This window comes from Elephantulus edwardii, unplaced genomic scaffold, assembly GCF_000299155.1.
Source record: "Elephantulus edwardii isolate Elephantulus edwardi_28Jun2011 unplaced genomic scaffold, EleEdw1.0 scaffold00114, whole genome shotgun sequence".
NCBI lineage: Eukaryota > Metazoa > Chordata > Mammalia > Macroscelidea > Macroscelididae > Elephantulus > Elephantulus edwardii.
In genome coordinates, this window is record NW_006399864.1 from 3577167 (window position 1) to 3603620 (window position 26454).

At 35.6% G+C, this 26454-nt stretch overlaps 1 protein-coding gene across 1 annotated transcript in view; it reads left to right on the forward strand.

Annotated features, from left to right (window-relative positions):
• The window catches only part of PKHD1L1 (polycystic kidney and hepatic disease 1 (autosomal recessive)-like 1), a 184076-nt gene that overhangs the window by 57499 nt on the left and 100123 nt on the right, over positions 1-26454 (forward strand). Inside the window, exons 22-32 of the mRNA XM_006892350.1 lie at positions 2066-2229; positions 2921-3093; positions 4735-4882; positions 6739-6893; positions 7868-7990; positions 16186-16291; positions 17812-17922; positions 19921-20085; positions 21469-21590; positions 23811-23943; positions 24356-24548. Of these exons, the coding sequence (XP_006892412.1) occupies positions 2066-2229; positions 2921-3093; positions 4735-4882; positions 6739-6893; positions 7868-7990; positions 16186-16291; positions 17812-17922; positions 19921-20085; positions 21469-21590; positions 23811-23943; positions 24356-24548 (1593 nt within the window). The remainder of the gene's footprint in view (positions 1-2065; positions 2230-2920; positions 3094-4734; positions 4883-6738; positions 6894-7867; positions 7991-16185; positions 16292-17811; positions 17923-19920; positions 20086-21468; positions 21591-23810; positions 23944-24355; positions 24549-26454) is intronic.

Below are 26454 nucleotides of genomic sequence, written 5' to 3' on the forward strand. Positions count from 1 at the left end.
AATCTCTATATTGAGGAAATTATTCAAGAAGGTAGACTCTATGAAAAAGAATATAGCATCAGGATCAGATAAAGACTCAATAACCTACATTATGCAGATGGCATAACCTTGCTTACTAAAAGTAAAGAAGACTTTGAGGCACTTGATGCACAATATCAATAAATACAACCTTCAATATAGATTGCATCTCAATGACAAGAAAACAAGCATTCTCACTATTAGACTGATAGGCAACATCATGATGTATAGAGAAAAAAAATTGAAACTATCAACAACTTCATCTTACTTGGATCCACAATCAACTCCCTTTGTACCAGTAGTCAGAAGGACATCAGGAGACTTATTGCACTGAGAAAGTCTGCAATGAGGAACCCTTCAAATTAATGAGGAACAATGATGTCATTTTGAAGATTAAAGTGTGACTGATTCAGGCCATGATCTTTTCAATCATTATCTATGCATCTGAAAGCTGGACAGTGAAGAATTGATGCTTTTGAGCCATTGTGTGGAAGAATACTGAGTATCCCATGGACTGCCAGAAAAACAAAGAGTTATGTCTTGGAGAGGGTACAGCCAAAGTTCTCCTTTGAGGCTAAAGAAATAAAGCTTCATTTCTCATACTATGGGTATGTTGTTAGGAGAGGATATTCCTTAGAGAGAGACATCATCCTTGGAAAGATAGAGGGCAAGCAGAAGACTCTCAACCAGATGGATTGGCAGAGTGACTTCAGCAATGGGCTTGCATATGTTGGAGATGGTGAGGATTATCGCAGGACGGGACAGGGTGGGATCTGCTGTTCATCAGGCTACTGTGGGTTGTAGTTGGCTCAATTGCACCTAACAACAACATCATAAGAATAGTACTATGACAGCTCTGCACTAAATGGTTTGGGAACAAGTATGAGGCCAATTATGTGCTTCTTATCCTCCAAAGAGGAAGAGGAGTAAATGACCCGCAGTTGAAGATAGAACCATAAACAAAATAAAAGAAAATGGTAAGGAAAATTGACAGAGAAGAAATGACAAATTTGACAGAGGAATTTGTTTCTAGTCACTGAAACTGCTTCCCACTTCTGTAATTTCAAACTTTCTGACTGAGCCCTCATTCCAAAATTTTTCAAAATGCAGGACCAGCTTTCAATCCACTCCTTTAGACATAAATATATTCCATAATTTGTCATATGTTGGACTAGAAAAACAGCTTTTTTAATCAAAGATTTTGAAAACTTTCAATATACCATATTTTCTAAGTTGTTGTCGGTTGCCTTCAAGTTGAGAATGCCTCGTAGTGATCCTAGAACAAAGGCCTGAGGCTCCTCTATAACTATCAGCATTTATCAGAGTTCATAGTTTCCAGAGGCATGTTGGATGCCACTCCTGAATACTTTTTAAAACTTCAGATTATATAATAAATATCATAATTCAGCTTAGATGCCCTAGATAATTTTTTCCTATTTAAAGAGCACTAACTTAAGATGATCTCATCTTACATACCATTTTCTAAACTGTCATGCACAGTCTAAACTTTGATTAGTTACAGCTGAATCTCATGATAAATTTTGGACCACAAATAAAATGAAAAGAGAAATTGTCCAAAATAATTAGTCAAAAACTATAGTGATGGTCAATGGAAATTACTATTAAACCATGATTAGTTATTTGTATGACAATATTTATTGTCAAACTGAACTTAGTTGCTTAAATGACTGTATCTCTGTTGAAAATATTCATAGTTGAAATGCTTTATTATAATTTGTTGGCTTCCAATGCAGTTAATTAATACTTAATAGAAAATCTGAATCTAAATTACAGACTAAAGACATACTACGCAAACACATGTATCATCTGCAAGCAAGTTAGCACCTTTTTTGTCATTTAGAATAGAAGACATGAAATAATTTTTACCATCAGCATTAGTTTCTGCTTTCTTAGTCTTGTTATGGTGACTTTTTGTGCTAATAAGGGATGTTTGTTGATCTTGTGAAATATTATTTTCTTTTTTAAGCCGTTAATGTTTACAGTGTTGAATTGATCTTTTCACCTAATTTAACTCATCATATTGTAGCTGGATCTACACTTGCATCGACCTTCTGGATCTCATACAAACCAAGTATGCTGGGACCAACTTTTTTTTACAGAGGATTAGTTTACAGCCAGCATCTCAATCGCAGTCCTTCTATGTGGATGTGGTATACATTGGCCAAATATCTACTATCTCAACATTGGATGGTATTCTTGTCTTATTTCATATCTACTTAAACTTTTTAACTTTATCATATAGAAGAAGTTTAGCATAGAAATTATTTTTATATTCTATAATATAGAAATAACAACTTCTAGAATTAACAGATTATACTTTTGTTTCAATAATATTATGATTAAACCTAATTTTTAAATGAATTGGGTGATCTTGAATACACTTATATTTCTTGATATGGCCAAAATTAGTTTTATAACCTATATCCTGTTCATGGATAAATTAACTGTGACAACCATTTTCTGTGTTATTGTTTTATTTTGAAAAACCATCTACCACAATGTAGACCTATTTTCATGGAGAGTCTGTGGGACAGAGTAGCATTAACTGCTCGGGGTCTATAACACTCTTCCATGTCTGTGCATCTTTATGGAAACAGTGCTCCATCTTTTTCTCCTGGAACCAATGCTGGGTTCAAATCACTGACCTTGTAATTAGCAGCAGATTGCTTTAACCATTGCACCACCAGAGCTAATGGGGCTTTAAATCTTTTGTTTTAGCTGATGATGCTCCTGTTGAAAGACATTAAAGATTTTTATTCTAGAAGTACCAAGCTTCCCAAACTGCTTTCCTTTAGCTTATTTAATGTATGACCTGTTGACACTAGCTGATGACTCAATGCAGTTTCAGTCTCCATTTGCTTTATTTACTTATGTTCTTCAGAAATGCCAAAGAGAAGACCACCAGCATTAGCAAGTAAAGGAATATTCTTAAGGCACTTTCAGGTGAATCAGACAAAAATAAGTGAGTCAGCTATGGCCAGCCAGTATTCTATCACCATGACTGTGTATAACTGCAGCTACAATATTCCCATGATCATTGCCAGCTTTGGACAGGTAAGGCTAAAAATGCTCAAGCAATTTATGGAGAATTCATTTTGTTATAATAGCATTTTAATTGTTCTAAAAAAATAGCGGACATATGGCCCAAAATAGGACAAGAAAACTACTGTATGAGAAAGTGAATTTGAAACCTTTACAACTTGCCTATGAATATAAGGAGCTCTGGTACCTCAGTCTCTAGGGAATTGTGTTGCTAACAGTAAGGTGGTGAATCCATCAACTACTCTGTAGGAGAAAGATTAGCAGTCTCCTTCCGTGTGATTTACAACCTCTGAAAACTTGCTGCAGGGTCAGTATGAGTCTGTTCCAATTCGATGGCAGTGAATTAGGCTGTGAAAAGAAAAGAATTCTTCAAGAAATATAATTTTGGAGGGGAAAAAGCAAGAAACAATACCCTTAATAAACTATTAGTTAAAATTAAGCAGTGTTTTCCCAGTTAACTCCAAAGGTAAAATGTACACTCTTCCAGCACATATTCTTGAACAGAGATATTTAAAAGAAAAATCAGATTCTTTTATAAAGAAAACCTTTTATGCTGTACCAAAATTTACAGAAGTAAAAAAGTGGCTTTTCATAATTTTAAAGTATCAAAATAATTTTATACGCTGGTTTTTATGAAAGATCAATAATTTATTAACTATTTCAAATATGAATATTTTAATTTCTGATAAAATATATGTTAATGTAATTTCTTACAAACACCCATTATGAAAGACTCAAGATTAAAAATTAAGTCATAATTAACTAGTATAGTTATCACGTACCGAGCTCTGGTGACCTAGTGATAAGGTTCTGACTCAACAGCACAAAACAACAACAAATTAATTATAGTGCGTTCTGATGACCTGGTGGTAAGGAGTTGTGCTGCTAACCAAAAGGCACATGGTTCAAATCAACTAGTTGCTCTGAAGAGGGGGGGAGAAAAAAAAAAAGGACAATCTTGTCTTGTGGAGTTTATAGCCTCTGAAAATCCACTGAATCATCCAGAAGTGGATTGTACCTCTTTCTTTCATGGAACAACTACGGGTTCAAACTCTCTGCCTTTGGGTTGGCAGTGTGAATACTTACCCTACTTGAAGATACCAAAAGCAAGAAACTTTTATTTTTACTCTGAGTTGACATTCAGAGGATTTTTATATGGTTTTTAATTTCCATCACTTGCTTAGTAGTAGATCAGCATTAAACAAATATTTCCTGAATTTGATCCAGCTTACTGACCGTGTCCTTTCTTGAGTTTCCTAGTCCCCATGTACAATTTCTCCAAAAAGGATTTTTGTTTGCTAATAGCCAAATGTGTATCTCATGCTTCTTTGCCTCTCCACAATGATTATTGCAGAATGTGTGTTCCATGAATATTTATTCCTTGAGTGAGGGAGGGTACATCCTGAATTAATGAGGTATTACTGCTCGTCGGACTGATTGCGGCACGGATGACTGAGTTGACTTTGGCCTCATTATTGCGGCCATGTAGGTACGGCCTGTGTTGATTGATGTGACTCTCTTTAATGTGCAGAAGAAACCTGAATACATTAGGCTCATTTATGTCATGTCACAGATTTGTACCGTGGTGAAATGGAAATCATGTTAACCAGTTTCAAGTTTAATCATTTTATCAATATTTATTTTGGGAATTAGGTAATCAGAAATGAGACAGAGAATGAGGTTGTTTACCGAGGAAATAATTGGCCAGGGGATGCTCAGATTCGTATTCAAAGAATTCAGGCAGCATCTGCCCCTCTAAGTGGCAGCTTTGACATTCAAGCTAATGGACATATTCTCAAAGGTATATGAAAATTATTCATAATATGTGCATGTGAATGAATATATATATGTATCACTTGAAATTATTTTGGAATTTTATTATGATAAAACACTTGCAATTTCTAGCTTTTCATTGTGGTAAAACGTACGTAACACCAGTGTTTGTCAATTCAGCCATTTCACACATAGAGATCAGTGGCATTAATTACATTTCCCCTGCTGTGTAACCATCATCACAGTCCATTCCCACACGCTCATCACTAACAAGAACCAGTGCCCCTCTAATACTAACTCCCCATTTTCACCCTCCACTCACCCCTGGTCATATTTTTTGGCTTAGGGGTTAAAGATTATTGTAGGCCAGTGGTTTCAGAGGTTCATGCACCTTTTTTTGTTGTTGTCATTGTTAAGTGCCATTGAGTTGAGTACAACACATAGGAACCCTCTGAGCAGCCAACCTGAACCTTGCCCAGTCCTGTGCCATCTTCATCATCTCTGACACTCTAAAGCCCATTGCTGAAGTCACCGTGCCAATCCGTCTCATTGAGGGTCATTCTCTCCGTCATTGACCCTCCATCTTTCCAAGCATGACATCCCTTTCCAAGGAATGACCTCACCTAGCTACATGTGCAAAGTGCGAATGACCAAGCTTTACCATCTTTGCCCCCAAGGAACATTCTGGCTGCACCTTTTCCAAGACAAATCTGTTTGTTCTTTTGGAAATTCATGAGATATTTTAATTTTATGGCTCCAGAAATTCTACAGTCCATGAGAATTTGAAATTCTGAATTTTCCCCCTTTTGATCAGAATTCTGCTATAGAAACTTTGACCAAAATGATCAGTGTTATTAACTGAACATCACCCAGTTCTTGTTGTATGGCAAAGGAGACAGTTGTTCATGGAGGCAGTTAGCTGCACTTTCATTTCTTCCTCCTATTCCTAACATGTTTCACTCTGTTTCTCTAATATGCAAGTGTATACTCTTTTTAAAAGGCACCTGTATGACGTCTAGGTCTTTTCTGTTCATTGGGTTTAGCCAACAGGCTTACAAATCTACTGGGCTCTTGAAATAACAGTACTACATGCTTAAATTAATAAAATTTTTAATATAATGATGAGGCCCTGAGTAATACAAATAGTATCACTGAAATGTTGGCAGCTCAAATCACCAACCAGGGTCCAGAAAGAAAGACTTAGCGGCTACTTCTGTAGAACTACAGCCTAGATAGCCCTGTGGAGCACCATAGTACTCTGACAGACAAAGGGTCATCGTAGTTAGATTCAACTCAACAGCAATGGTTTAAAGAGAATGTATCATTAGATATTATTTTACCTATTATTTTCCATTCTAAAAAAATTTGGCCTGCTATAAAATTTAAAAGTTGCATGTCAAGATGCATCGTATCTATTGGACAGAGGTGATCTCAACAATGCTAATAAACATTTTGGCATATTTTCTTTTCTAATTAGTTTTTTACATAATGTATGCTGTTGAGATTATGCTAGTAAAGAAATGATTCAGAACAAATGATGTTTTCTTTGCTACCACGTTAAATATAAAAATATTACAGTCCTCAAATTTGTTACTCATTTGTAACAATGGCTTACTCTGTAATTTACTCTATAGAGTAAATTAATACTAGAAATAAAGGTATTTGAGCCAATTCAGTGACTTGAAGCATGTTAGGTGTGTGATTTTACTTCCAATAAATATAAAAACCCTTATCATCCTGTAAGTAAAAGATGCAAATTTCATTTTTACTATATTGGAAGAGAACATTTGGTGGACAAGTGATCATAAATAGTACCTATTTCATTTGTCTCAAAGATGAACTTGGTTTGAAAAGTTTGACACCTGTTTCCCTCTGTGAGTGCAGGCCTCCCCGCTGATGTGTCAGCTGTGGATTTACAGTTCGCTCTCCAGAGTCTGGGAGAAATGGGACAAGTCTCAGTTACTCGAGAGGGAACTTGTGCTGGCTACTCATGGAACATCAAGTGGGAAAGCGTGTGTGGAAGGCAAAACATTCTCCAGGTGCGCTCATTTGGTTTAATGTGTGTTTCCCTCTACGTCTTGATGCTTATGTAAATCCTACCTCATTCCGGAGAGACTGTGAGAATGAATACATATATGAAAACCACAGGCACAGAGTAGGGCAAGGTCCTGATCAGTTTCATAGGGCCACTATGAATTGTAGTCGACTCAACAGTGCCTAATAACAGCTCATGCAAACTGTAGCCAGAAAAATAGAAGAGCAGTAGAGAAGATATCTCTAAATTCAGTTCTCTTTCACGGAAGGCATATGCCCTGGTATTCTGTTCCTTTCTCCTGTGGGGAAAGTTCAGGAATACGAGGGTTAGAAGATCCTTAATGAAGGCAGAAAGAACATTGACAAATTCAGTCTCAGTTTAATCGGGACTAAGTGGGTGGGACAAGCAGGCTAAATTTCATTCTCTGTCGTTACAACATAAGACCTGTATTTGGGGGCTATAACAAATTTTAAAGTTATAAAGGGGTCACACTTTAAGCTCTTATCTAATTGCCTTTGTTTTGTTAGAGTGTGGGAAGGAATACAGAAGAGTATGAGAGCCCAGAATTTGCAGGAGTGTCTAGAAAACGATGAAAAAACAGTCTCTCTCATGAACTGTTGTCAAAAAAGTAAACTAGTACCGTTTTCTTAAAAGATAAGTTAGTATTATCTGACTATAGATATCACATGATTCAGCTATGATCTCAGTTAAATATGAAGGTGAATATTAACATTTAACTCAAAGTTGTAATTAATACAGTGCATAATGTAACAATGGTTTATTTGTATTTTTCCTTGTTATATTTTCTTCCTTTTTGAGAGGTTTCTTTTTCAAGAAATGTTGATAATGTGGTTTTGATTTTTTTTCCTATTACCTTTCATTCATGTTCATTTTCAAGCATGTTAAAATTTCAGTGGAAAACTAATATAGTTATGTTTATCATAGTCTTTCTAAAAAAATCATTTTGTGTAAAAATAGATTAATGATTCAAAAATTATTGGAGAAAAGGTTAATATGACTGTTACAAGGATAAAGGAAGGTGGCTTATTCAGGCAACGTATTCTTGGAGACCTACTTCGAACACCCAGCCCACAGCCACAGGTAAATCTGAAACTATTTTCTCTTGGTATGTAATTTTTTTAAGACCCAGAAAGAGAAGAGATGACATCTTTACTAGTGATAACAGTTAATCAACTCAATAATATTATTTTATTAGTTTGAGAGTCTGCTGGGAGACTAAGATGGGCAATCTCCTCCCGTGAGATGAACTTCGCCTCTGAAAACCTGCTGAAGGGTCATCTGTGAGTCAGATCTGACTGGATGGTACACAACAACAACAGCACAACATGCCAAAAGAATGGATTTTCAAATTAGCTTGCCTATTAGAATTTCAAAGCATATTCTCTTCCTTAAAGTTGGCAGTAGTTTTTTGAAGTAATTATTAAAGCTACCATTTTGATGAGGAAGAAATTAAAGTTGAATATGAAAGTTAACTTTTAGTTTAGCAGTTAGATATTTTACCAAGTGTTATTTATGGTTTCCTCCTAGCATTAATTACCATCAAACAAAATATATATTGATTTGTGTAGTAGCATGAAACTCATGATCTATTGTTGTTGTTGTTGTTATGTGCTAACAAGTAACCAGTGACTCATAGAGACCCTGTGTACTTTATCCCGAAACTCTACACTGTCCCAATCTTATTGTTTCTGACAAACCTACTCCTATTATCCCAGTCACTGAATCAATCCATCTCATTGAGGGTCTTCCTCTCTTACACTGTCTTTCCACCCTCCCAAGCATGACGTCCCTCTCCAAGCTCTGGTCCCGCCTTGCAACATATCCAAAGTATCAGACAAAACTTCAGAATCCTTGCCTCCAAGGAGCAGCCTAGCTTCACCCTCTCTAGGACGAATCTGTTTGTTCTCCTAGCAGTCTGTAGTACATTCAGTACTCTTCTCCAACACCACAGCTCAAAGACATCAATTCTCCTTCTATCATCCCTAGTCATTGTCCAGCTTTCTGAGGCATAACAAGTAATTGCAAAGACTATGGCCTGGATTAGGCACACCTTAATCTCTAGACTGAAACCTTTGCTTTTCAGTACTTTGGAGAGGTCTCTTACAGCTGACTTTCCCAGTGCAATTTGTCTTTGAATTTCCTGACTGCTGATACTAAGAGTGTTGATTGTGGAGCCAAACAAACTAAAACTGTCAATAATCTCAATCTCGTCACCATCTATCATGATGCTGTCAATCTGCCCAGTGGTAAAAATTTAAGATAAAAATATTTATATATGGGAAAATACCATTTAAGCTGCAGATAGAGTCTGGAAGAACTATACTCTCTAAGAAGCTACAGACATCTATGCAATATTTATATTATTAAAACAAGCAATAACAACATAATATTCTGAAATGCTTGCTGTTACTGTTAAGTACTATTGTGTTCACTTTAACACATAGCAACTCTATAAACAATAGTGAATTAACAAAAGCAGGGACTTTACAATCATTACTTTGAAGATTCTTTATTGATTCCTTGGTGGTGTGGGTATCTTTTTAAAGAATTATACCTCTGTGATATGTGGACTTTGTTAATTAGTTACAACTTCGTAACAATAATAAGGTTCACAGAGAGTCACAAAACAATCAGGATAGTCTTTTCTGAAAAGAGGGTTTTCTTATTCAATGTGGTTTAGGGAATGGCTTATATAACTTGGTGGAAAAGAAAATATTTCCTTATGCATCAAATTAAGTCAGCTTAAAGTTTCTGTAAAACAAGCAAGGGCATCATGGGGACAGTGATAGCTATAGCTGATTTCTACCTGCTCCTCAAAGGGAAACAGCCTCATTAACAACATCCACAATGTAAAACCAATTCTCTATAGATCAGATATGTCCCACATGCTCCCTCACCTCTTTCTACTAATTCCAACACCAATATTACTGCTCTGCTAGGTCCGAAATCCATTGCAGTAGCTTACAGAGCACATGGAACCAGAGTCACAATTATAAGAATTATTAGGGAAGCCAAAAGGCAGGTTGGTAACAGGGTATAATGACTCAGTCAGGACAGCTGCTGCAACGCACTTGCAGGGGTGGTGCAGGATAGGGTAAGGTTCAGTCCTGTTATTCAGAAGGTCACTGTGAGTCATACTCCGCAACAGCTCTAGAAAGTTACTTTTTATGTTGCTCTATCTATTTTACCCCTTTTGATCTTGTGAAGATACTGTGTCCTTTTCACCTTCCATTAGTCTAGAGATTCATCTTCAGGTCATGATGCTAGCCTATTTGATAACCAAGCTTACTCAAAGGCTGCATATATCTGGTGGTTCACATCCACCATAGACTCTTCAAGAGAAAGATGAGCCATCTCCTCTTTTTGCAATTTTCAGCTAGATGGAGAGTGAAATAGCAACGAGTGTGAATTATGAGTGCTGCATTCTTCCTACTGAGTTGATCCTGACTCATAGAGGAACATTGCTCAGTCCTGTATCATTCAAAGTTACCGTCATGTATGAGTTCACTGTTGCAGCTACTGCTCTCTAATCGAGTCTCTCACCTTTTGCCTCTTTTAAGACAAAAGATGATGCAGGTCACACACGGAGAAATTTCCCTTATATTAGATCAGATCTAGAATAGGATTAAATAGGATTAAAGGTTTTGATACTTAATATGTTGTAAGTGTGTAGTGTCTGCATCATGGAGGATTATTGCATAACTTCCACATTACATCATGACACACACACATGTTTTGCAGAGTGTGAAGTCTAGTGGGGGAACACCACTCAACCCATGATAAGGAGTCAGAATGATCTTGCAAAGAGGAACAAATCCAGAAGTTCATCCAATTACTAGTATTAGCTACTGATGATGACTTAGTAAAGGCAATCTCTTTCAAAGTGCTAACTGGATTTAGAAAAAGAATAAGGAAAAAAGACTTTATAGTGGAGGGAAATGAAGAAAAAATAATTGCTGTAAGAAAACAGGTTCTTTTCAATTATTTGCTTGGGAGAATAAAATGCCATTAAAGAATAATGGTTCACTGACAAAACAAATAGTTTCAAATACAAAGCAATGTAAAAAGCAATTATCTTAAGGATTGTAGAGGATTAAATGAATATAAAGTTTATTATAGCTATCAGTTTATGAATAGCTGTAATAATAAAAGCAAAGGTAAACACATCTATAAAAGTAATGTGCTTGAATTTTCTTACCAGTTGATGAGTCTAAGTTTATAAAACAATTCTATTACAAAGACTGAGTATTAAACAGACTACTATGATGAAACAGAGTCCAGTGACATTAAAAAACTGTAGGAGTATGGAACGAGGGTTGCAGAGTGGATTATATTTGGGGATAGGGGGTGGAGTTTGGGGAGGTGTGGGGGGGTGGATTGTGTACCAATGAGGGAGTTTTTCTTTTGCTTTTCAAGGAGAGGAGCAAAAGGGAGGGGGGAGGGGTTTGTGCGGGGAGAAGAGTGCAACAATGAATGAATGGAATTCCAAAATCTCTGTAGATGTTCATTGAAATGAAAAATAAACAACCTACATTAAAAAAACAAACAAACAAACAAAACTGCATAAGTTCTTGCTCTGCATTTTTTTGATAGATAACATTGTCTGATGTCATCTGCTTATGGTTCTGAGCAGGTCACAGTATCACCTCAAGGCCCCAAATTAGTTCCTTGACTTCCTTATATTGAGTCCAAGTTGGTTCACTGACTTTCTTTAATTGAGATAAAGTAACCTGCAGAGAAACTTAGCTTCATTAAATGCTTCTCAGATCTGTGAGAAGCAAGCTTTACATGATATTTCATAAGGGAGGATGATGGATCAATCTTCATGTAATTACTCTAGAAAATAAATCCTCAACGTCAATAATACACTCATATAAAATGAAAGCATACCAGTTCTTCTCATTTGCTTGGTTCTACCTATTTAACCTTATTTCCATACAGTTGTGAACCAGCAGCAGTCAAAAATGTTGATTGGGAAAAAAAACTGATCAGCTTTTACATAAGAATTTTGGAAATCTGGATTTCATCTATTAGTATCCGCATTTGAAATATTGTAGTCCTATTCATAAGTTAGATATAGGCCATTTTTTGTTGAAATATTTTGATCAAGCATTTTCACTGAATTTACAAATTAAAATATAATATCTACAAGTGACAACTTAAAATGTTCATGGTTAATTTGTGATAGCAATTCTTAAAATTGCCAAGATCTGATGTCAAAATAATATAAAAGCAATGTTAAGTCAACTAAAGTTAACTAAAGTGACACTTTAGACAGAAAAATACTTTAACCATAATGATTAACCTTATTTTTAATTACTATATTTTTAAGATTTTTATTTTATATCAGTTTGCTTACAAAGTTCATATACATTGTGTTTCACACTCTTCATTTACATTGTGTTTCATAGAATTATTCTCATTCATTATGTTTTATAAAATTGATTGCCATTGGACTATGCCACCATTACCCTGTCTTTGCAGGTCCTTGTCAGATCTTTCCCATTTCCTTTGTCTCTCCCTCCACCCACCAAATTGTTCAACTATGTGATTTCATCTCTAACCATCCTCACCCCTTTGTTCCCACCCCTTCCCACCTTGGGTCCCCATACATGTTTTACTAGTATCCTTGTATTTTTACAATGGCCTTGTGCAGTACTTATCCTCATGAAACTGAGTTAGCATAATGCTATCCAGTCTCTCCCAAGTTACGTAGTATTTTTTTTAAATTTTTGCGGCCTGAATACTGCATAATATTCCATTGTGTGGATGCACTACAATTTCTCAATCAATTCAGTTGAGGTTGGACATTTAGGCTGTTTTCATGTTCTCATGTTCGTGAATAAAGCTGCTATGAACATTGAGGTACAAATCTCCATTTGTCCCTCAGTTCTAATTTCTTTGGGATATATTTCTAGCGGCAGAGTAAATGGGTCATACAGAATTTCAATGTTCAGTTTTTTTTAGGAAACACCAAACTACCTTACAAAGTGGCTGTACCATTTTACAATCTCTAGACACATCAAAAACTCTTTCCAATAGGGTGAAAAGAAAACCTACCAAGTGGGAAAGAAACATTTGGCATTACATCTCAGACAAGGGTCTTTAGCATAAGTTTACAGAATACTACTGGGCCTCCAGAAGAAAAAAGACTGCTAACCCAATTACAAAATGGGCAAAAGACATGGAAAGACTTTTCACAAAGGAAAACATTGAGAAGGACAACAGACACATGAAGAAAGGCTCAAAATCACTGGCAGTAAGGACTGCAAATCAAAACCACTATGAGATATCATCTCACTCCAGTAGCAGTGGCAAAGTTTAGCAAGCAGCAAGCAATAAATGTTGTTGGGGATGTGGAAATATTGGATTAAATTTCTTTTTAAAAGCATCAGATAAAACAATTTTGAGATATAATACTAAGTAGTATACAGCAGGAATATACTAAAATTAGTAAAGTGCTCTGCAGGAGAAGGATGAGCAATCTCCTGTCATTAACTGCCTCAGAAACATGCTGGAGGGTCAGCTATGGATAGATTCCACCTTGGCAGCAAACAACAACAGTAATAATAATAAAACTCTGTACGTAAACAATATGAATTTCCCTAGTTAAATAATTTACTTTGATGATGATAGTTTTGTTAAAATATCTGAAATAAAGTGACAACCAAATGAACAATAGAAATAGTAAAATCTTGGCATGCTTTTTTGCATTAATATTAATATTGTTCTATACTGTCAAGTTGGGACCAACTCAAAGCTGACTTCCAGTAGATTTCCAGAGACAGTTAATTGCATGAGAGGAGATTGCTCACCTTTCTTCCACAGAATACCTGTGGATTGGAACTGTTTCATAAAATCCAGAACTTGTTAAATAAATCTATTTTGTACTTTCCAACTATAACACAGAAAGAAATATTTGTGGATACCTTTTAAAGTTGTAAGGAATTTATTATAGGTCACTGAAGAACACCACTTGAGTTATTTTACCAAAAATTCAGAAGGTAAAAAGTTTCTTTTAAAGTTGCTTGCCTTCATTTATTGTTGGAAAACATAAAAATTAACATAAACTGAGAGACAAAGAACTTCTTAGATTACAGAGAATTAACTTAAGTAACCAAGATTATTGAAACTGAGTAAACTAGTTTAGGATTTTTAACATTTTCATAGATTTTTAGATTCAAGAACTCATTATATTGTTTACTTGCCTTTAAGGCATATTGAACTAAGAATAAAATTAACTATCCCAGTAATCAAAGAAAATTTTGTTATGTTTAAAGGTAGACATTTAACTATTTCTTACATAGTATTTGACATTAGTTTTTTAAAAAATTGCAAATTAACGCATTAGGTTTTCAGTCTATATTAAATTATTAAGAAACCATTTTTTAATAAACCTTTTCCAATTCTAATCTTTGTTACATATATACAATCTTTGGGTGACAAAATTGAAACAACTTATTACCCAACACAAAATTGATTAAAACTTTATCACCAAACATATTTACTGCTAGTGTCTCTCTACATAGTTATATGTTCACACACCTCTTTACCAATTTTTGTGTTTTATTACTCTTTCCTTATATTTGTTCATGAGTTTTTCACAATATCTGGTGGAAATGGTCTTATTTTAAACCTTATTAAAGTCTATATTATTTACCTTATTTTATTTAGGAGAAAATTTCATAAAGAAAATGAGATATCTCATTTCTTAAAGTAAAATAATTCTTTTCTCAAAAAATGGGTTTTTTTAAATATAAGTTTTTTCTTAAATAATAGTTTTCAGCTGACTATGAAAAATCCTGTCAAAACTGTCTTTGGAGTCATATATTTTGCAGATATTCATTATTAAGAAAAAGTCCTGAAACCCAAATTTACTGCTGTCAAGTTAGTTCCCGTTCATAGTGTCTCTCTGGTGGGGATCGTAGGCCGTCCATCCCAACAGGAGGAGACTGCCCAACATCTACTAAATTACTTGCAGATTCAACTGTCTGAGATGCATGGGATCCACGTTACAGCACAACTCAATATGAACTATACTAGCAAAGCTCCCAAAGAAGAAATGAGTTCATCCCAATTAATTTTATTTATGTATGTTTGTTGACCCAGATATTTGGAGAAACAAAAGATAAATTCCTCTTATCCTGAAATGAATAAAAAGTACTCCTTTACTCTAAATAAAACATATTTTATTAATACTTAAGACAGAAGAAAATGCATTGCTTGACTAGTAAATTTCACCTTACAGCAGTCCTAATTTTGTTGTTGTGTACCATGGTGTTGGAACCAACTCGTAGCTGGCCCTCCATTGAGTTTTCAGAGACAGGGGATTGCCCATCTTTGTCATGCAGAGCAGCTGGTGAACAGAATGCCTGTGGGATTGCTGCACAGTTTCTTATCACTAGGCCACCAGAGCTCCCCACAGGACAAAAGTAAAGCTACCCATTATGTTTTCAAGATTATAAATCTTTATAGAGCAGATTGTCATATCTTTTCTCCATAGAATGTTAGTGGGTTTGAACAGTTGACCTTGTAGTCCGTAACCAAATTCTTTATCTACTGCATTGCCAGGGCTTTTATCATTTAGCTAATGCTTTTAGTAAGCTTTACTTTTTAACATTTTGTTTTCAGGGCCAATATAGAAATGTGTAAGTAAAGCAGTATAAAATAAAAATTTTAATTAAATTAAAACAAGAAATATTTGTCAGAATGAAGTTATTTTTATTAATTCTTGGGAATTTTAGACTATTTATATAAGTACTTATTTGTCATTAAACTATTTACAATAAGTTTTTTGAGGGAATATTATAATCTAATTTAGTAATCACATTTGGAGATAAGAAATGAATATATTTTTATAATCCTATCTTTTTAAATTTTATTCTGGTTTACTTACAATGTTCTTGTACATTGGTTTTCACACTAGATCCATAATCTTGTCTTTTGGGTGCTTTGCATGATTCTCAGGAGAAGCAATCCAGAATTATTTATAATTTACTTATATTTACAATTGTACTTGACAGAAATGGACACATTTGTAGAATAGTTGAAGGAAAAGTCAAACAAAAATATAAAGTAGTATACTAGGTTTTATGATGAAAATAAATGTCATTGTTTGGCTCTAAATTATATGTAATATACATAATTATAATTTAGAGCCAAATTAAAATATTTAGTATTTTTATGTGTTTGCATATATATTCTACTAAATTATATTGCTTTTTTACTTCTGTACTCTTGCTCTGTGTTTTAAATTTTTTTACTTTTGCCTTAAGGTTGAAGTCTATGTCAATGGAATTCCATCTAAATGTTCTGGTGACTGTGGGTTTACATGGGATCCTATGAGTACTCCCCTAGTCTTGGCTATAAACCCTTCTCAAGGTAACCTTCTCATTTTAAGCTTGGAATATGGGATTAGATGAACTAATAAAAAAGTCATTAAGATATTTTAACATGATAGTCTCAAATTTTAGAGGTTTTTTTTCACTTTTTAAATCAATGTTTTCATATAATTTTTTTTTTGTTTTCATATAATTTATCTGTCTAATCTGGCACTTTTAAGAGGGAATGGAGATTTTGACGTCAAGAAAAAGTGCTGTACCAAAAGTGGCAAAATAAAGGAGCTACAAAGAAAATGCTTGCTCTATTTTCTATGAAAGACATATTATACACTAAGATATGATATGATATATGAAAACCCTGTTATGTTAAATATAAGAAGTGTTGAAAAAAATACTAGTTTTAACAGTTCATGGAACTAAAATTGCATCTGGTGGTCTCAAGGGTTATTTATGTTTTTTTTTTTTAATTTGAGCCTTGATGATCTGTAAAACAAAGAAAGAAGTTGCATCTAGAAAATCCAAGATTACTATTGTAGATATTCAGGACAAAACCTGCCTGACCAACTGCTATAGCCTGGATCTTACCTGTGAGGAGATATATTCCATGCTCAAAAAGTAGCTTTTATTGATACCATGATGGCTATGTGCTTCGTGTGTTCAATGTCAGTTTTACTAAAATATGCAACAGATAAATCTGGAAGACCTATTATGCTCAGGACCAATAGGTCCAGCAAATACAGGCAAAAATTATGGAAATATAACCTGAGAGGTGCAGACAAATGGCATGTAGAAAGTGGTAAATAAACTGATTCCAGAGAGCGTTGAGAAAGACAAAGAAAAGACATTCTAGTCTATTTATCTTTTCCATGTAGAAAAGCAATAATGCTGAAGAAGCCCAAATTTGAACTGGAAAACTCTAAGAGATTGATCGTAAAGGTAGTTATTCTGGAAAAGATACTGAAGATGAGATAGATGCTAAAGTTGAATGAGCTTATAGCTATAAGCCCCTACTTCAAGAATGTGTTCAAAATTCACTCTTAATGGTGACAAAGCGGGGGGGGGAGAGGAAATCTCATTTAGAGGGAGAGGAGGTAAATGGAAAAATATTCAGTATGAGTTACTCTTAAAACAAATGTAAATTGGAATATTCTAGATATTTAAGGATTTGTATTACTCTAGAAAGAAGAACCTTCCTCATGGTCTGAGTTCTATCACATGCTATATTACTATTAGAGATCTGTATTTAATTTCTTTTTCATAAAAATAATTTTTCTTTTCTTTACCTCATTTTATTCCTTAAATCAGTAAGTTCTTCTGCTATCTGTCCTCACTCAGAGTATAAATATGAAGCCATGTAGAATTAAATGGAACAAAAATTACAAAAAGCATCACCACAAGTGTGTCTTCCTTCTTGTAACCTCACCCTCCACTCTCCTTCCTACCAGCTTGTTTATAAGCTTGCTGAAATACTGTCTATATCTTAAATCTTCTCTAAAAATATCTGTTTTCCTAACAACATATTCTGGTATTTTTGTCATTTTAATATTGTTCTTTTTTCAGGGTCCTATGAAGAAAGCACAATTCTAACTATATCAGGCTCTGGATTTTCTCCTAGTTCAGGTGTATCAGTCTCAGTTGGGCCAATAGCTTGTCCTCTTCACTCTGTTAATGGTAGGTTCTTTCGAAACCTATTAAATTTGTTTTCTGTATGGTGAAGTGGAAGTAGTAGAGTGATTTCACAATTATCCTACAAAGTCCCCTATGATATTATAAAATTAGTAACAAGGTCTGTATAAATGTTTTAAAATTTTAATCTTTGACTGTTACTATAGTAGAGTTCTTGTGCTATTAATGATGAACATCTTTCTCAGGTAGTTCTTGTTGTTTGTTGCCATTGAATCAGAATCACCTCACAGCTGACCCTCCAGCAGGTTCTCAAGGCTGTGAATCATATGGAAGGAGACTGTCCATCTTTCTCTCATGGAGCAGCTGATGGATTAGAACCGTCTACTTTTGAGTTGCCAGTGCTACTTCTTAGCACTCACTGTACTACCAGAGCTCCCTATAACAGTTTATTTTAGTCATTTTCTACCTTCCTACAAGTGGCTACGTGAATGCTTCCTTAGGTGTGAGTTTAGAACACAGGAATATATGAATTGCTAGTCTGGTGTTCCCTAGGCTTCTCCGCCCATGCTCAGGCGTAATCACATTGGTCAAATTGCAAGAGAACACAATAATCTTCCTTAACTTCTTTTCCAACTAGTCCTTGTCAACATAATATAAAATTGAAGAGAGCTCTGGTGGTCTAGTGGCAAGAAGTTGCACTGCAATCCCAGAGGTATGCAGTTCAAATCCACCAGATGCTCTGCTGGAGAAGGAGGGGCAATCTTCTCCTCTACCGGTCAGATCCGATTTGATGGTACACACACAAGAAATTTTTTAAAAATTTCAAAAAAGAATTGAAAGATTGCTTGCATTTTCTATCCTTTGAAATAGTAAGGACCACAATTACTAATTTACCTAAGTATTTTCTTGTCCAGTCCTAGGTATTTTCTTAATTTTAATAGATTGGGATTACATGAGTGACTTGATCTTCCAAATCATTGAAACTTAAATCTAAACTTCTCTACACTTTGTTGAGATCTAAAAGTGAAAATACCACCTGTTTTATGTGGTGGAGGTTGTGGTTAAGTGCTGTCGAGTTAAGGAGGACTCACAGACACGTTATTAACAACAGATCTGAACCCTGCCCTATGCTGCACCAGCATTATAATCTCTGACATACTTGAGCTCACTGCTGTACCCACTGTGTCCGTCCATTCTGTTGGAAGGCTTCCTCTCTTTCACTACTCCACACCTCTCTAAGCATGATGTCCTTTCCCAAGAAACAGCCTCTCCTCACAATACACGCAAATATGTCTTGGAGAAGGTGCAGCCAGCTTATTCTTTGGAGGCAAAGATGGTAAAGCTTTGCCTCACAACTTTGGGCATGCTACTAGGAAAGGCTGTTCCTTGGAGAGTGATGGGAAGCTCAGAAAGGTGGAGGGTCAATTAAGGTGAAGACTCTCAACCACGTGGATTGACATGATAATGACTGCCACCATGTGTGCTAGTGTGTCAGGAAGTGTGAAGACAGCACAGGATAGGGCAGGGTTCAGATCTATTGTTCATACAGTTGCTATGGGTTATACTTGGCTCAACAGCTCCTAACAACATCAACAACAACAACAACAACAACTTATCCAAAATATATGAGACGAAGCTTTACTGCCCTTGACTCCAAGAAGCACTCTGGCTGCACTTTCTTCAAGACCTTTGTTCTGAAGGAAGTATTTTCATTTCAATTTTTATCATAGGACTCCTAGTGGTTTGTTCAATTTTAGACATAAGTAATATTTGAGCCAAATTTTAGAACTATGACTATAAATGACTTTACAGACTAAGATAATGAATCCTGTTCCAATAGAGACTTTCCTTTATCGGTGTATCTGTTTTCTAACAGAATCTGAATCATAACATTATGTCATTTATAAAAGTTTTTCCCTAGTTAATTTTTGAGTTGTTGTCTTTAGGTTTATATAAATGAAGTCTCATGTTAATATTTGAAATGAAATTTATAGTCATGTTGTCTCAGAAATATTTGCCTTATCATTTTCCTCTTTTTACAAGAAAATGAGATCAAATGTCAGATTCTGAATGGAAGTGCCGGATATTTCCCAGTTGCTGTGTCCATAGCTGAGGTGGGACTAGCAAGGAATGCAGAGGATAAAATATTCCACTTCACGTATCGGAGTCACATCTCACACATCTGGCCTGCTTCGGGAAGCCTAGCAGGTAAGAATTAACAGTGCTGAACAGTGAAAATTACATATATCACCATCATTGTTGTGTTGGGTTTTTTCTAGAATAAGGTGAGGAGAGTGGAACCTAACACTTCCTCATATAGAACACAAGAAAGTATCCTTTTAGGAGACACGGTGATTAAATGGCTGACTAATTCTTTTGTTTCTTCTGAAGAACAAGCTTAGGTAACTGCTTATACTTACATCTTAGGTTATTGAATTAATATCATCAATTATTATGTGTTTCTATAACAAGCTCATCAATTATGTCAAGATAAGATTTATTAGTTATTATTCTGCTTACCAGCTGCTCCATTTGTAACCATGTCTCAATGGAGCTACTTGACCCAGAAAAAGTTCTGGGAACAAACAAGAGAGACGAAGGTTGATGCATGGAAGAGAAAAAATGGCACATTTTTCCTGTTCTGCTTCGTTTCCTTTGTGTTCTGTATGTTTTACCACACTTGGTTTTAGATTTTATGTGGTTTTATGATCTATATGTTTCTTTCATTTGTTTGTTTTGTTTTCCTTTTACTGAAAGGTATAAAATTTGGATTTGCTGAGACTCTAAATGCATCCACATTTCCCACACATAAAAGATTACATGATAGAAACAGCCTAAAATTTTCTTCACAATGAAGCAGGTACCAAGAAAAATCGTTATAATAATGTCCCAAAGCAAATGGTAATTATTCATTTGGTATTTCATAATATCATCTTTCTGGTTTCAAGTCTCAGTGCTCAGGCTTGGTGTGTGATGGTGTTTGGTTGTTGTTGTTTGGTGTTTAAGTCAAGAACAGCTCCTGACAACCCTGTGTACAGCAGATGTAAATCTTGCCTGACCTCGCACCATCCTCCCAACCCCTGCTTTGCCGAAGCCCCTCGTTACGGTCATTGTGTAGATAGCTCCCATGAAGGGTCTTTCTCTCTCTTGTGACCTTCTACCTTTCCAAGCTCGAGATTCTTTTCCCAGGACTGACACCTCTCACAGCTTGCTCAAGGTATATGAGGTGGTGTTGACTGGGAAATTACTAAATGCAAACTCTGACATACTGTCCTTGACCTATTTTTCAATTCTGAAGAGTTCTTGTATCATAAATTAGGCTATCACCAAAAAGTTTCTTTTTTAAAAAAATTAATTTGTGTGTGTGTGTGTGTGTGTGTGTGTGTGTGTGTCGTCAAATCAGATCTGACTGGTATAGGAGGAGATTGCCCCTCCTTCTCCAGCAGAGCATCTGGTGGATTTGAACCACATACCTCTGCGATTACAGTGCAACTTCTTGCCACTAGGCCAACAGAGCTCCCGAAAAAAGTTTCTTTATCATTAAAGTAGATCCATTGAGTTTTATATCTTTGTTTTTGTTTTTATACAAAGGTGGTACTTTACTGACTCTGTCTGGATTTGGCTTTAGTGAAAACTCAAAGGTATTAGTTGACAATGAAACCTGCAGTGTGCTTGAAGGGAACTTGAATACCATAACTTGCAGAACACCAAAAGTAAGTAATGAATGTGCAGTCATTTTAAAATAAGTCTAATGTCTTACGAATTAAGGAACCCTTCAGCAGAAGGTGAAGTAATACATTATCTAGAAACTACAGTGTTTTATTTGTACTATTCAAGAATGTCTCAAAAATCTTCTGTATGGAAAGATTCAGAGACGATCTCCGCATTGTAGATGCTTAAAATATTAAAGAAGAACAGACGTGTAGACCAGTTCTATCTAGGGTGATTTCATTTTAAAAGAATATAAATAGAAACAAAGCAAAAATGAAATGCGGCAGGGAGAAATCACTAGAAATCTGTAGCAGGAAAGTCAATACTATACTATACTGAAGCTTAAGTAATGAATGGTAATTTATAGATTAAATGAAAAGATGGAAAAAAATAAGAATAGTACTAATAAGTGGTCTAGTTAAGAAATTTAGGGAGCTCAAATGGGGGATGCAGTGCATAGAGCAGCACCACGAACACAAAATCTCTTCTTCTCCTGTGGTTTGGGTCCACGAGCGGTTCCAAGGGAGAAAGACGCGTGGTCTCCTGTGTAATCAACAGCCTTGGAACTCCAGTGAAGGATCAGCTATGAGTCCATTCTGACCTGACAGCACTGAAAGACTGCTAGAAGTGTTTAACTTTTACAAAGAATCTTTTTGAGATTTTATTGTAAGTTTATAAAGAACTTGGATTTCCATTCAATTCATTGCTGGGCGTTTTTCTCCCTGACCACCCCCCCACCCCTGGCCCCCTAAGTTTGCTTTTTTTCTTTGTAAAAAAATTCTTTCATTGTTATACAGCCCCCCCAAAAAAACTGTCTTAAAGTTTCAGTTTGTTGGGGGGCAGGGAAGCGATAGTAATTTCTCCCTGAAATACTGCCTCATTAAACCAATCATATTTTTTTTTAAAGTTGTTGTTGTTATGTGCTGTCAAGTCGCTTGCGACTGATAGCGACCCTATGTACAACAGCCCTAAACTCTGCTCTGTCCTGTGCCAATCGCACTGTCTCTGACACTCCCATCCCAATTATCCCAGTCACTGAATCAATCCACCTCATAGAGGGCCTTCCTCTCCTGCACCGTCCCTCCACCCTCCCAAGCATGATGTCCCTCTCTAAGGACCGGTCTCTTCTCACAACATGTCCAAAGTATGTTAGACGGAGCCTCAGAATCCTTGCCTCCAAGGAGCCACCCGGTTTAACCCTTTCCAGGACAAATCTGTAGTCCTTAAATTTAAATCAAGACTCTCATGTGCTTATTATAGTGATAATGAGTCATTTACACAAATAAACAACAACAAAAACAAACACCTTGCAAAATAGATGAGTTATGTTGTGGTGTCTGTGTTGTGCACCATTGAGTTAGAGCTGACTCACAGCTGCACCTCCAGGAGGTTTTCGGAGGCTGTAAATCGCACAGAAAGAGATGGCTCGTTTCTACTCCATAAAGCGGCTGGTGGATTCATACCACGTGCCCACAAGTTGGCAGCAAAATTTTTTGCCACTAAACCACCAGAGCTCCCTATGTAGGATCTATAGGAAGAATAAATTTAAGAATGTGTTACACCTAATACTGAAGGTGATCATGTGAAGAAAAACAGTATATCAAATTTATTTCAACTATGCCATCTAGTTAATCACTGAGAAAACATTATTTACTAGATGTTGGAAAAGTGTTTTTACTAACTAGGTGTTTCATATGTGTTAAAGGCAGCGCGCGCGCACGCACACACACACACACACACACACGGCTACTTATTTATAAATACCAGAGATCTGATGGCTTGTTTGTGCTACTCACTCGAAGAACTCATCTTTCAATCCACCAGCTGGTCCACAGGACAAAGATGGGCAATCTCCTGTGTGTTTTGCAGCCTCAGAAAACCTGCTAGAGGGTCATTTATGAGTCCGTTCTGATTTGACAGCAATGTGTAGTAGCAAAATGTGTATACAGGCACACACACGCACAATTATAATTAAGTTGTTTCCAAATGTTTACAAGTCACTCTAATTCTAGAGTTATACCTTCATCTCTGAAATTCAAAACTACATCCTAAATTTGACACAACTTTCTAAATGTATAAAATCCAATTTTAATCTATGACTTGAAAATATAGCACCTTCAAAAGTTTATACTGAACAATTCTATTTAGTTTTACCCTTTGTATTTCTGAATTTCAACAGTGAACATTTCATAATTGTTCATTTTATCTTTGTCTTGTTTTAGAGAAGTGAAGGTACGGTTGATGTATCCGTTATTACCAATGGATTTCAAGCTACAGCAAATAATGCTTTTACTTATAGTTGTTTACAGACTCCAGTTATAACTGATTTCAACCCCAAAGAACGGGCAATACTAGGTAAGAAATTCTATCCTAAGTCATTAGCTTGCTTGAAGTCAAGTATGTCTTTAAGTGTTTGAAAGCATAGTTTGTCCTGCGATTCTCGCCACATAAAACCAGTCATGAGTTTTTCTTCATCATAATTACTCATGAATTTACTGTGAACTTAGGCAATAAGAGGAGAATTGTCAAGTTCAGGGGGGAAAGTTCTTTGTCATCTCATTGCTTTCCTTGTTAAACAACTAGATGAGATTTTATCTTCAGTAGATGGTCCTTAACATTTTTATTTTCATTTCTGTCTCCATAGTGTAAGCATTTCTAAAATGTTATTAAATACCAGAGATGAGTTATTTTGCTTAACACACACATTTTAAACTTTATAATTAATAGGAACATCTCTTAAAACTGTTTTCTCTTTTGAAAATAATAGGAGATGTCAGTTTAATGATTAAGGGTTATAATTTTGGAAATGAGCACACAGAAATCATGGTGTATATTGGCGGGAAAACCTGTCAAGTTCTTCACTGGAACTTCACTGATATTAGATGCCTTTTACCCAAGTTGTCGCCTGGAAAACATGATGTCTACGTGGAAGTCATAAACTGGGGCTTTGCAACAAAAAGGTATGGTAACTTTTAAAATTAAAAACTAACACCACTTTCAGAAGTTACCTTTCAACCAAATAACAGATCAACCTATAACATAAATAACACCCAGGAGGGAATGTACTCCTCTCAGTAGTCAGCTACATGTCAACCGTTACCCAGAAGCAAAGGTTAAAAGGTAAAGAGGGGCAGCAGAACTGGATGAGTGAAAACAGGGTAGAAATGGAGAGAGTAAAGTATATCATGGAACAATTTGTGCATAAATTGTTAAATGAGAAACTATGTGATTTTTCCTTCATTCAGGAAAAACTTACCACATAGTTACTACAAAGCAGGATCTTGTTCAGGTTGATAGTGGTGAACAAGAGGGGGATATCTTCTGCTCTGATAATGTTCTCAATTTTATTGAAGAAGTAGACTTAAAAAAAAAAAGACTGTACTAAGTAATTTTTCTAAAAATTAATCATACAACAGTGGTGTTATACAGTATTTGTCCTTTTGTGACTGAGATATTTCACTTAATATAATGTCTTTCAGGCTCTCCCATGTTGTGTAATGCTTTATGAGGTTATTTTTTTTCAGTGCTGCATAATATTCCATTGTGTGAATCTACTATAATATTTTGGGATTGGGTTTTTTTTTTTAAAAAAAAGGGGATTGGTTTTTTTTTAATCCATGCATTTATTGGGATTTTGATGTAGGTGGGGTGGGAAAATGTGCAACAAAAGAATAAAAAATAAGTATAAAAAATGAAGCATATAATGGCAAGGGGTACCAAATGATGTAGTTGCATATAATAGAGAGTCTTAATTTTTCCTGAGAGATAGAAAAGAGTCTCTGAAAAGTTAATATTTAAGCCAAGATGCAAAAATGCAGGAGCTGGCCACGTGAAGATTAAGACAATCCTCCTCCGATTATACTCAATCTCATTGCTCTGGAGTTCAAACCATCCTGTAACTAAGCCTCCAGGAGATTTTCACAGGTTGTAAATCACATTGGAGGAGAGTGCCCATCTTTCCCTTACAGAGTACTTTGTGGATTTCAACTTGCCACCTTTGGATTGACAATTCAACTCCTTACCCACGATGTTCCCTTTCAGTAGGTGTTTCATATTTTCTTCCTGGTTAATTGAGAAAAGTTTACTTTCTAGAGAGAAATGTACTGATTGACAGCAGAAGAAAAGAGATTTAGGCAGATAAAGCCAGAATCAAAGTGAAAGGAGAAATTTTGCAGGATTTCTAAGAGGTGAGGATAGTGAGCTTTAGTAGGCAAATCTCAGGGCTGAGCTGAGATAGATGTGAGAAAAGACATTGGCTCGTACTTGGTCATGTCAATATTACAGGGGAGTGGGTACCATAAAACACCTCTATTTGGATGGACGTTAGAAATGGACCAATTCATCTATTCTGAGGTAGCTATAAATTAAAGTTCACACAAAGACTCATTTGCTTTGTTCTACTTCTCTGAAGTCATGGTGGCATCTGGGAGAAATAAGTCTTAGCTAGCATATTGCTTATAGCAAAGCAAAGTAAGGTAAAAGCTATGTTACTGAAGTTGTGAGATAGACTCCTGATAGATATCCCATAAACATGGAATCATGAAGTCATTGCATAGAACTTCTGTTTATTCATATGAAATGCATAGAATTCCATTGTTCCAGGTTCAAATCCACCAGTTGCTCTGCAGGAAATATATGAGCAATCGCCTCTGGAAAAAAAAAGCCTCTGAAAACCAGTGGGAGGGTCACTCATGAATCAATTATTCTATAGTACATAGCAACATTAGATAGAAAGGTTAATTAGCTGAATATATGGATGGATAAATACATAGATAGATGGGTAGATAGATAGATAGATAGATAGATAGATAGATGATAGATAGACCTGTCTTTAATTTCTACTCTAGTTAAAATATAGAATGTTTT